Source organism: Juglans regia, chromosome 9 (genome assembly GCF_001411555.2).
Source record: "Juglans regia cultivar Chandler chromosome 9, Walnut 2.0, whole genome shotgun sequence".
NCBI classification, from domain to species: Eukaryota; Viridiplantae; Streptophyta; class Magnoliopsida; order Fagales; family Juglandaceae; genus Juglans; species Juglans regia.
This window is the reverse complement of record NC_049909.1, coordinates 10,280,800-10,293,358: the sequence shown is the minus strand read 5'-3', so window position 1 is coordinate 10,293,358 and position 12,559 is coordinate 10,280,800. Positions and strand designations below refer to the sequence as shown.

The 12,559-nt window shown below is 38.3% G+C and overlaps 1 protein-coding gene across 1 annotated transcript; it reads left to right on the top strand.

Moving 5' to 3' along the window:
- The first annotated feature begins 9,389 nt into the window (after positions 1–9,389).
- On the top strand, positions 9,390–10,364 carry LOC118349480 (germin-like protein subfamily T member 2). Its single transcript, XM_035694217.1, has one exon. It carries the CDS (start codon positions 9,448–9,450, stop codon positions 10,117–10,119), a length of 672 nt encoding a protein of 223 aa, XP_035550110.1. The 5' UTR covers positions 9,390–9,447; the 3' UTR covers positions 10,120–10,364.
- Positions 10,365–12,559: the final 2,195 nt, after the last annotated feature.

Here is a 12,559-nt window from a genome sequence, read left to right as displayed (position 1 = left end):
ATGGGAAGACTTGTGTGAAGCCATTGGAGTGTGGTAAGAAGTAGTAGAAAAGGCAGTGTTGGACGGGAGAGAAGGATGCAGATGAACGAGGAGTAGCAAAGGTAGGAAGTGTGGTAGGAGAAAGAGGGGCTTTGAAGACGGAAAAGGCCATAGGTAGTGTAAAACCCCTTTCCCATAGGTTAGGAATATTACGAAACATTCATAACATAATGCCTGCTAAAGAGATTCATATCCTAAAATACCTCATTTATTGAAAAGCATCATTAAAATTGAACTGAGCATGATTGATTTGAAACTGAGCGTAAAGTAAAAAGGACATAAACTAATCCTACGAATGACATAAAAGAAATCTAATTCTTGTGTGAATAACACTTATTCCTTCCTACGTCTTTGTACTAGATCTACTCCGGGCCATCCAGCGCTGCATCATCATAACCAGCATCTAAGAGAATTAAACATAGAGGAAAATAGAAAGACAAACAAAAATGAGACGAATACTCATTAAGTAGCACATCATACCATAAAATATATCTTAGTAGCATAGCATAATCTTAACTTTTGAAAGACTCTTCATACATACATACATCATCATAGATTCACATAGCATATCTATTCATCATTAACATGAGCGGAACAAAAAGAATCATGGAAAACATGTAACTTGAATGCATAAATTACTTGTTTATCTTGTCTTTCACTTATCATGTGGTGAAACACGCTTGGGTCCATGTTTTACTTAACTTGCATGACACGGAGTGAAACACGCTTGGGTTCATGTTTCACTTAACTTGCATAACATGGAGTGAAACACATTTGGGTCCGTGTTTCACTTAACTTGTGATTAACCACGCTTGCATCCGTGTCACCTTAAAGCTTCTTATCTTTCTTAGTGCATGAGAATTTATTTGGCTTTATGAACTTTTCTAACATGGCATATTCTTGTACATGGCATAGCATAACATGGCATGACATAACATGATCTAAACATTTTATGACATTTCATGGCATACACGGTCTAAGTATTACATGATCTGACTATTTTATTACATGGCATACTTAAGTTACTACATTAACATTTCATGGCTTCCATGTGATTTTAGTAACACTCAATCCATCAAACAACAAATTCATCACAAGCATAATGTCATAATTCATCAAAGATCGAGAAAGGAATCTAACCTTGCCTTAACTCTTAGCGTAGCAAAGATAACCATCAAAGCACATCATATTTTCTTACATGACAATAATATTTACAGTACACATGCATTTATATGATCATACTAATTACCTTTTAGCGATGCTTCCTATTTTCGAACTTGCAGCGCATTACCTATATGAGGTTCTTGACGTTACTAGTATGAATAAAAGTTGTTGGGCTAATATCTTTATCTAATTAAACTAAGCCCAGCTTAAAAGTTAAGCTTATCATAGGACAAGGCCCAAGTGGTGGATCAGCCAACTTGACATAAGGTACCAGAGTGTTTTCTGAAAACCAACTCAGCCCAACCTATTATAACATGTAAAACACGTCCAACAAGACTCAGCTTAATAGGAGGGCATTTTAGAAAATAAGCATAACTGGTCAGTGGCATTTTGGGAAGGTTGAAGGTAAAGGAAATAAAAGAAAACACAGGCTTACGGGGAAGACAACAGATCGAGCAGTTGCAACTCACCGAGAGAGGTGGTTGGGTGCGAAGGTGGCTCTGGGTGTTTGAGGGTGGCCGGCGATGCAGATGGGTGTTTCTGGTGGTGGTGTGACACCAAGAAAGAGAGAGGGAATCTGTCAAGCTGAAAGCACTAGGGAGAGAAAATGGTGGCTGACGGCAGTGGGCTTACCAAACGGGAGTGGGTTCAACGAGGTTGGGCTGGTCAACGATTTCTGTGGCAGTGTGAAAAGTGGTCCGACGAGGTGGCTGTTGGTTGCTGGGAGGAAGGGTGTGGTGGTGTTGTCTACGCCAAGGGGCTTGCTATGTGTAATGCCCCAAACCCGGGTGGCTTGGAGAATTACTACTTGTCACTCATAATCATGTCTCTCAACACATTCGAAGAATAATCTCCAAAAACTTCATAAATGAAATCAATCTCAAATCTTCTCAATAATCTCATTACAAACTCCACACAATCTTTAATGCAATAAAAATAATTCAAAGGGGTCCATAACCTCCCAGTAGTCATAACAACCCAACCAATAATTTCATAAATCTTACTGAAACCCAAGATATTACTAAAACTCAAAGAGATTAAAACTCGGAACATCAAAAGTCCTTCTTCTAGCAACATCTCCTCAGCTTAAACACAAACAGCAATCTAATCCAGGTCCTCATTTAGACTCTCCACATCATCTGAAAAATATTATAATGATAGGGGGTGAGTTATCAACAACTCAGTAAGCAGAAATCATAAGCTAGCATGCAAACATGAGCATTTACAAAGTAGAACATGCCGAACAAAATATTTTCCAGAGTTAACATGCAGAACAGAACCTATTTTCAAAAGTAACAGAGCGATGGTTTTAAGACAAGTAAAACCCTTAGTGCTTTGGCATAACATAAACTGAGTATCATCATCAGATCAAAACAGAGCATCAAACAGAGCAGAGACCATGTTTCACCCCCGTGGTAGGGTTGTGCTAACCCCGATGGCCAAACCAGGCAGAGACAGAGGTGAAATCTTTCCTTTATTCTTCTCGGAGCCCCGAGTGTGCACACAGGAAAGACCACAATAAAACCACTTTGTTTCCAAAGTGGGTGCACTCAGAGACAGAGAAGTTGGTACCAACCCAAACAGAGCAGAGCATAACAGAGCAGAGCAGAGCAAAGCAGAGACAGAATCAGATACGAAAACCAGTACACCATGCCAAAGGTTTTTCAGATATTATATCAAAAAATTACAGAGTACCAAAACAGAATCAGAACAGTTTACACACGCTGAACACAAAAGCCAGAACAAATAAATGCACAACTTTTCATATTCTCAATATCGCTCTTTTTCAAATTTCAGAAACCACATGACAGAATTTAGCTCATGTCTACACAATGCATGTCAGAATATATTTTTCATTTTTCACACAGATTTCATGAATAATGCAGATAAGTGACCGAGGTTGATCTTTGTTTTCATAAGTTCCCAACACAACACAAATTATGCAAATTTTCATAAAATCAACCTCAGTCTTATTAGCTTGTATAAAACCCAGCATATGAACCCCGCTTACCTGACTCCTGCAGCGCATTATCTATGACTTGAATACAGTCTCTATCCATCTCGTCACCTATTCATAAAAATAATATAAACTAAATATTAAAGTCCAACAACACAAAATTGATCTTAGACAACTCAAGACCCAAACTCTAGATCATAATTCAGCAAGTTTAATCAAACTCCAACAGCCAAATAACAATCCGGACAGCCCTCACTTCGACCCAAAATATTCTATACCAATCTCAGTATTGTCCAATACAAGCATCAAGACCAATGCCAATTCAAATTCCAATAACTCACACTTATTCCAACGGTTCGCAGTCCCAAACAATTACTAACAATTTAACCAACACTAAACAAAGCACACTTCTTCCCATTCACAACTCCATAACAGAAAATATAAACTAATACCTCCAAAAATTAAACTGCACTCGACAAAGAAAATTAATTCCTCTCTAAATATTCTCTCAACCATCAATCCAATCGACCCCCCCTTACTCCTCGGACTCAGTCCGGCATAACCAACAACTTCACAGTAAATATGAATTAGCGCAGAAATACATTTAAATCTCAAAAGTTCTTTGGGAAAAATACTTACAATGCTATAATATAATTTTTGAAAGATCACGGAGGTGCTAGAAGCGGCAACGCAGCAACAAAACAGTGCCAAATGCACTATGGCCGTGGGTCTCAAAAACCCACTTTTGAACGGGTGTAAACGAAGACCCGAGATTGATAGGGTAGGGCTTAGGGATGTCGGTGAGACTAGTGGTGGTGGTGGTTGGCCGTGGGTGGCGGCGCAAAAGGCGGTTGAAGTGCAAAAACACCCAAAACGGAAATGTTGATGGTGGGGCTTCACCGGTGACAGATCGGAGGTGGGGTTGGGTCCATTGGGTTGCTAGAAGGTCGAGGATGATGTGGTGAGAAGATGGTGGCCGGAGGTGGCGCGACGGTGGCGCAGCGGCGCAAGGAATGCCGCGGCTTCGTGTGGTGCGTGGAGGCTAACGGCGGCGCGGCTGGGGCTGGAAATCGGAGGGGGAGGTCGCCGGTGGGTGGGGGTGCTGGGAAACCGGGCGGTGTCGACCACCGCCGACGCACGGCAGCGGGTCGAGGGCAAACGGCGGACGCACGGGAGAGAGAGAGGCGCGGGAGGGAGAAGAAAAAAAAAAGAAAAAGAAAGAAGAAAAAAAAAAGGAAAAGAAGAAAAGAAAAAGAAAAGGAAAAGAAAAAAATAGAGAGAAAAGAAATGAGGTCCAATCCTCATAACTTGGGTCACGAAAATGATCCAACGGAAACGATTTTAAAACAACTAGTGAAATAAAATATTTCAAACACAGTGATTAACATGAAAATAATTAATTTAGAGAAAGCACTTCAAAAATAATTTTTGTAAACTAAAAAAAAAATCATAAAAATAACACAACTAAAAATCTAACAATTTTAAAACAAGAGAATAAATTTTAAATTAATAACAAAAAAATCTTTCAATTAAAAATACACAAAAAAATACGGGGTGTTACACTATGAGAGTGGGTTTTTCTCAGTTCTTGGTCGTGGGACTGCTGTGGTTTTGATGAGAATATTTTGTGTGTTTAATACAGAGGCTTCGTGGGGTTTTCTACAGATGATAAGGGGATTTTGTGGTGGGGTTTCTTATATAAGTTGGTCACCCAATAGGTTTTATTTAATTAGTAGATAACACTGAACTTGGGTGGGGATAGTGGAAGCAACACTGATGTTTAAAAACAAAAAGAAGAGAAGTGGTGGTTGTTGCAAATCCGAAATGTCAAGAATTGAAGGGTCATTGTAAGGCCCAGGCGTTGTGAGGCTCGAACCAGTGCATAAAAAGGCCCAGCCTTTGTCTTGGTAGTCTTCCGAACGACGCCGTTTTGGAGGTTAGTGCCTTCTTCCTCAGCTCTCGTTTCTTTCTCCCTCTCTTTCACATTTCGGTTTCAATTTCTGGTTTCTCCGGCATCCCTCTCTCCCACGTTACTCTTTTCTTTCCGGTTTCATTTTATTTTCTTGTCGTTGGTTCTATTTTGTGGTTCCGAATCTCATGCCCTAAACCTCCTCACTTTCGGGTTTCCCTCAAAATCAGTTTCTCATATCTCGCATCCCTCCATTGCAGCAGATCACAGTGGTTCTCTCTCCTGCGTTCCTCTTGTTTTGCAGTTGGTGTTCTCCTTTCAAGACTCGGCTCTTCTCTCCCTCTTGCGCTGCGTTTAGTCTTCAGGTATAACTTTTTCTCCCTCTCTTTCATTCTGCAACCAAGACCCTGATTTTCACTCTCTTAGCCGACCCTATCTTCCTCATCACAACAGTTTTTGTTGTTGCCTTGTGGATTGGGTATTGCGTTTTGTGGGTCCTCAGGTTTGTTCTTCGTGTAACCTTTGAAGCCGCTACTGGAGAATTTAGCTTCCACAGGTAGGCTATTCTTGTTCTTTGTTTCTCGCGCGCACACACACACACTTCCACCTCAAGTCACTTCAATGAAATTTCTGGGTCATGTTTTCATTTTAGTGTAGTCTATGGGCTGTTCTTTGGGCATTTTCTTTGTATAAGTGAACATCATGTGTTGGAATGTTCTGAGTTTGGATTTATTGGAGTGGGACATGCAGTGTTTTTAATGGGTTCTCGTGATTGTGTAGTGATAATTTTTTTATCTATATTTCGGGTTTTGTACGACTGATAGAGTGGAGTGTAAATTATTTGGAGTTGCATTGTTGTTGTTTTGGTTGGTTTGCGATGATAGCTTAGAGTTAGGGGCCATTGAAGTGGGGTTGATATTTTGATTGCTTGCGTTTGACGTTGATTTTAGTGGGTGTATTGAAAAATTTTGAAATTAGTATATGGCACTTTGGGGTTGGAATGCGGGCTGTCCAGATTACTATATGGTTGTCATAGTGAGTTGTTTTGCTATTATATGGTTTGGGATTATGGGTTTTATTTATTTAGATAGAAGTTGTGTCAATTGTCTTTTAATACTTAGTTTATATATCTTATTTTATGAATAGGTGACGAGCCAGATAGATGTCATTTTCAAGGATTAGATAATACGCTGCAACAGTCAAGTAAGCAGGGTTCCTATGCTAGATTTGCATAAAAAATAAAGAAAATGAACTGAGGTTGGTTTATAAAATATGCATGATATGTTTTTAAAAGAAAATGTGAAAACGACCTCAGTATGTATATTTTGTATTCACTCGTGAAAATCTAAATGAAAGAGGAAAATACTTTTTCTTGACATGAATAGTGTGGACATGAGCAACATTTGACACGTTTATGAAATGTGCAAAAGAGCAAATATGATATCTGTGAATTTTTGTACGTATAATATAAAATAATTTGGGTTTGTTTATGATCAAATGGAAATGATATGAATATGTTCAATACTTGGTTTGATATGATATGAATATGAAAAACCTTTGACATACCTATCTGTTTTTATTCTGATTCTGAATATGGTTCTGATAAGCTGATATTGGTTCACGTGATATGGTTGGTACCAACATGATATGATATGAGTGCAACCACTTTGGAAACAAAGTGGGCTTTTATGTGTTCTTTCCTGTGTGTACACTCGGGGCTTCAAGATTGAAAAAGGGAAAGTTTCACAATATGATACGACCTGGTTTGGCCACCAAGGATAGCACAACCCCACCACAGGGGTTAAACATGGTATTTGATATGACACGATAGGATATGATAAGATGAAGATATTCAATTACGTTATGCCAAAGCGTTCTTGAATATGAAATGGTTTATGAATATGAAAAGGTTGAAATGTCGCTCTGATTTTTCGAATAATACGTATTGAGATATGCACATGAAAATAAAATGTTTTGTTTCTGCATACCAAACTTTCTAAAAATGGCTCATGTTTACACACTAGTATAGGTTTTCTGCTTACTGAGTTGTTGATAACTCACTCCCTTATCTTCATTATTTTTCAAATGATATTGATAACCCAGCTAGGGGTCAGGAATAGAAATTGGAGCTTGGCTAGATATGGATAGACGGTCATGTACCTAAGGGTACCATTGTTAGAATAAGAGTTTGAAGTTCTTCTTGATGTTTAGATTTATTGAGACTTAAGATGTATCAGTTTATTATGTTAAGATTTAATTTTATCTTGAGTTTAGTAAGATTTATGAAATTATTAGTTGGTTTGTTATGACTACCGGGAGATTGAGGACTCCTTAGTTTATTTTGCTGCAGTAATGACTTTGTGGAGTTTTCAATGAGATTATTTAGAATACTTGATATTGAGTTTTTGCTAATAAAGTTTTGGAGTTTTATTTTAGTTGTGTTGGGAAATAAGTTCTTAAGAGACAGGTAATAATTCTCCAGGCCACCCGGGTTTGGGGCGTTACAGTTATCGTAACATTTTAGCATATGAAAATCTTTGATGTTACAAGTAGAGTTAGAGAGTGAGATGAAGTGTGCAATATGAAATGGCAAGGGCAAAAAGGGAGGAAGCGTATGAAGTACGAAAAATGAGGAAAGAGAGCGCGGGAAATGGAACGATGCCACCACTAACAAACACATCAGGCTCGAAAGGACAGAGCCCAGATCACGAAGCGACAGAATGAGTACGAGTCCCTTCATGGCGCACATGAAGAGACTCTATGGGGTAATTTAATGTAACGCATTTCCTATTCCATCTTTTGGGCCCATCACAGTTTTAGGAGCCGAGCCCAGAAGATTGGGACTCAGCTAAAGATACCGCATAGGCCATAAATCATGCCCACGGGCTCACTGCAGAGGAAGTGAGAAGCTAACAAACTCCCAACGGCCAGAGTGTTACGATAACCCCCTACTGATTAGATAAATCACAAGCAACAAGAGGGAAATTCAAATAATAGGCCCCAATCTGGTTTCAAACAGGAGATATTATGAGTCCTTGAAGGATGCCAATGGCCACTCTATATATATCCAATGGCTAATACCCAAAAAGGTATGCAAACATTTCCATTCTCATCTACAATCAATACCATAGCAATTCCTTTGACTAAAGTATCGGATGCGTCCCTACGCCTTTGAGCATTTTCCTTTATTCTTACTGCAAGTTGCAAGTGGTGGGAAGTGCGGAACATGTCCATAACAGTTTCATTCAAAGCCATAAATATTTTTATAACGGCATGTACATCTGTGTACACACCAATATTAATATCGTCTGAAAAGAAAGTTGAAATGATAAAAAAATGACTTCTTAATCGGAATTTACGGCTCCTATTCTAGCTTTCGTGAGCTGATTTTTTCACCATCTGATGTGAGGCTGCTGCTACCTAACCTCTAAAAATATAAGCACCCTTTCCTAGTCAAACCATGCAATGCAGAAACGTTCAATTAGATGATAAGCAATGCTGCTCCACCATATATGATTTTAACACTAAATAAATAGGAAGAGTGAGTTGATTATTCTGTAGTTGGTGGTTTTATTGTCTATATCATAGCAGATAACGGTGTGAAAACTTCTCAGCTACTTTTTGTCGTTGAAAAGAGGCCCATTCGGGAATATCTGGAAATCTAGTAATTGGTCTTTCCACGAGGAGTGGATTGAATTCAAAATTCACTTCAACTCATCTTATCTCATCATTATAATTTTTTTAAATTTTCACAAAATATAATAATTAATTCAACTTTTTTAAATTTCAAAATAATAATAATATCAAAAAATAATATTCTAACAATATTTTATTTTATTATTCACAAATCATCTTAACTCATTTATCAATCCAAACCAGTTTCACAATGTTGAAAGATCAATAAAACTAGGCAACAGCAGGAAGAGGTCATGCAACCTTGACTTTCGTGAATTTTCTATTTGCATTACAAACAAAAAGAGTTTTGCAATTTACAAAAATAGCCTGATGTGTAACATACGACTTGTTATTGAATCCACTAAGTTACAAAAATAATTAGAACACCAATACTTTTCAAATACTTTTCTAATTCAATGGTGTGTCAAATGTGTCAAATGGGAGCTTCTCTGCTACAAGCTCATTTTCTAGTGATCTTCTGGACGTTTTTGTATCCCCTACATCATTTGACTCGGTCGACATGATGTTTGCCTCGGATAAATTAAAATGATAAAGCTGAAGACTTATGGGGTTTTCAGGAGAGAAAAAGTTCTATATATAGTACCATTATTCCCAACGTCTGGAGTAATATCCCAGTATCTCATCTTCAAAAACGAAAAAACTAAAAACCCATTACTTCTAAAAACCAAAAGCCCATTCAGCCATGAAGATTCCATCACGTTCACACGTCCACATGCTGTCATACCTCGTCGTGTTGTTGCTTCTCCCCTTGCTTGCCTCCTCAGCCGACCCCGATCCATTACAGGATTTCTGTGTGGCGGATAAAAGTGCCAACTCTATATCAGTTAATGGCTTCCCTTGCAAACCAGCCTCAAAAGTAAGTTCAGATGATTTCTTCTTTGATGGGTTGACCAAAGTGGGTGACACATCAAACATCTTTGGCTCAATCGTCACTGGAGGTAATGTCGATAATTTTCCTGCACTCAACACGCTTGGGATTTCAATGAACAGAGTGGACTTTGCTCCGGGAGGACTTAATCCACCCCACTCTCACCCTCGTGCAACCGAGAGCGGCGTGGTCATCGATGGGCAGGTACTTGTGGGGTTTGTGACAACTGGGAATGTGTATCACTCAAAAGTCTTGAATGCTGGGCAGATGTTTGTCATTCCAAGAGGACTTGTACACTTCCAAAAGAATGTTGGAGTAGGGAAGGCCCATATCATCACTGCTTTCAACAGTCAGTTACCTGGGGCTGTGGTCCTTCCCTTTACTCTCTTTGCTTCAACACCCTCGATTCCAGATGATGTTCTAACGAGGGCCTACCAAGTAGAAGAAAAGGTTGTCGAATCTATAAAGTCGAAGTTCAGTTCTTGAGCTAATTAAGGCCATCCACTCCAGATAGTTTCCCCTTTATCTGAAAATTGTGTTGTAGTAATGCTTTTGATTTGAGGTTGCCTGCCTCCTATTCTTGTGTTGTTATTCATTGTGTTGATTTGAAGTTCAGTTCTTGTAATGCTTGTGTTGTTATTCAGGTTGTTTATCTTTATAGTCATGGTTGCTTATGATTAAATAAGGAAATAAAGGCTAATTTACAGTAGGAGGACACAGTACTCTCTGGGTACGTACTCTTATGCAGTAACTGTAAGGTCTCTTGTACTATGAAGTGGAAGGAATTCTCAGGTTGATTATAATTAATAATCCACTTTTAGATTAGTCTCTTTTATTTTCTGTTCAAGGAACTCCGAAATCTTTCTTCATTTGAACTTGTTCATAACACTAATAAACAAAAATCTGGATCGGTTAGCGAACATATTAAACAATGAATTAGGAAATGAAGAAGAATCGAGAAAGCAAAATCCTCAAACTACACGCTTCAACACCAATTCGTATCAATTAGTGACTTACTGTAACAATGAATAAGAAATTATTAAATGTGGTTCGTTATTGCATTTTCAATTCCAGTAATATAAATAGGTCAATATTAAAAATAATGGATAGGTCTGGGAAAAAATTGACAGTCTAGTCTTCGCATTACAATAGTGAAAATGTATCACTTGTTTATAGCGGAAAAATTGCAGCTCATATCTAAGCACCGTGCATATACAGTAGTACCGTTATGATTTGGAATATTGAATGTAAAAATTCTCAACGTTAGCTTGTTCCAAACCTATTTAATACATATAAACAATAAATTTTATAAAATACCAAGATTCAAAGACTGCTGAGAAATTCGAAATGTACTTGTCAAATGCTAAAAAATTTCAAACAAAAGTACACATTTACAGCAAGAATAAAATTACATATATGTCAAGTTGGGAAAATAATATGAAAAAGGCTTCAAACCGAAAGCGGTATAAAGTTATAATTTACACCAACTAATAATATGAGAACATTCAATCATTTCCCTTTGTTTCTGTCTCATTCTCCTGAAGGGTTTCCCTTCAATCGCTCTCTCTCCCTCTCTCTCTCACCACCACGACATTGACAGATCCATTCTCTCTCTATCCAAATAGCCACAAGTCGCGAGCTCGCCGATTTCCCTCTTCTCAACAAGCCGCGAAGTCGATTTGGAATGACCCATCTTCTTCATGAACCACACTCAGCACCTCAAACATTAATGCACAAAAAATTCACCCAACAAATTCAACCAGTTGGCAACATTATGAGTGTGTTTGCATTGATAATTAATATTCTAGAAATTTCTAGAGTCAATCATTTCTATAGTCACTACAACACAATTGCTTTTTAGTGACGGTTGGGAAATTGTGACAGTCCCTAGACCGTCACTAAAAGGCATTTTCTGTGACAGTTTTTGGAAACTGTCACTAAAGATAGAATGAGATTTTTTTACATTCGAACGTATGGGAAATATGCGTTCGAACGTCACATATACGTTCGAACGTTATGTCTGTTTACGTTGGAACGTAAAATGTTTTGGCGCAACCGTTCGAATGTTATTAATTTTACGTTCGAACGTAAAATGTTTTCCGCCAACATGCGAACGTTAATTACTAACGTTCGAACGTTCATTGTAAATTTAAATTAAATGACTTTAATTTAAAAATTATGTATTTTTATTGTGCATAATTTGTGAACAAGTCTAAAAAATTGATTTGTATATATTTATATATACACACTTTGTAATATATAAATATATATTATTGATTTATATATATTTGAAATGCAGTGATTTAGTATTAAAGTTGAAAACTATAACATCAAAGAAGATTAAAAATTGAAATGAAAAAACGATAAAAATATTCCATAATATTTTTCGTTACAAATATTAAAAATAAAATACAAAAATTGATAGAACGTAGTAAACAACAGTCAGATGATAACGTTATCCGCAAAAGTCGAACTCCGTACTTCCTCAGTCAAGGTATCAACCTTGTCGTTGAGGATAGTTACACGATGGGTGAGTTCGGCAACAGACGCCGATATAGCCTCGAGCGATCGATCGATCTTATGATCAATATGCGCAGTCAGCTGTGAGATGACCGCATCAACCCAAGCAGGCCGCACATCTCCTGCAGATGTACTCGGCGTATGCTGACTACTACTCCCGACATGACCTGGCTCAGGCTGCGTCGGAGGAACTAGATCCTCTACAGGGGGTGGCTGACGTCCCCTCGCCTGTCCAATGCTACGCCGATGCGTGGTCATGTCGAGGGGGCTCATCTGATCTTTGACCCGCTCCTCTGGCTGGGTCGGCACTCCCCGTGCAAGTAATAGTCGGCTGATGAGGACACCATATGGGAGATTATCCGTGGAGACGATGCTCGCCTCGTAACGGATCCTCTCAAAAATGTGC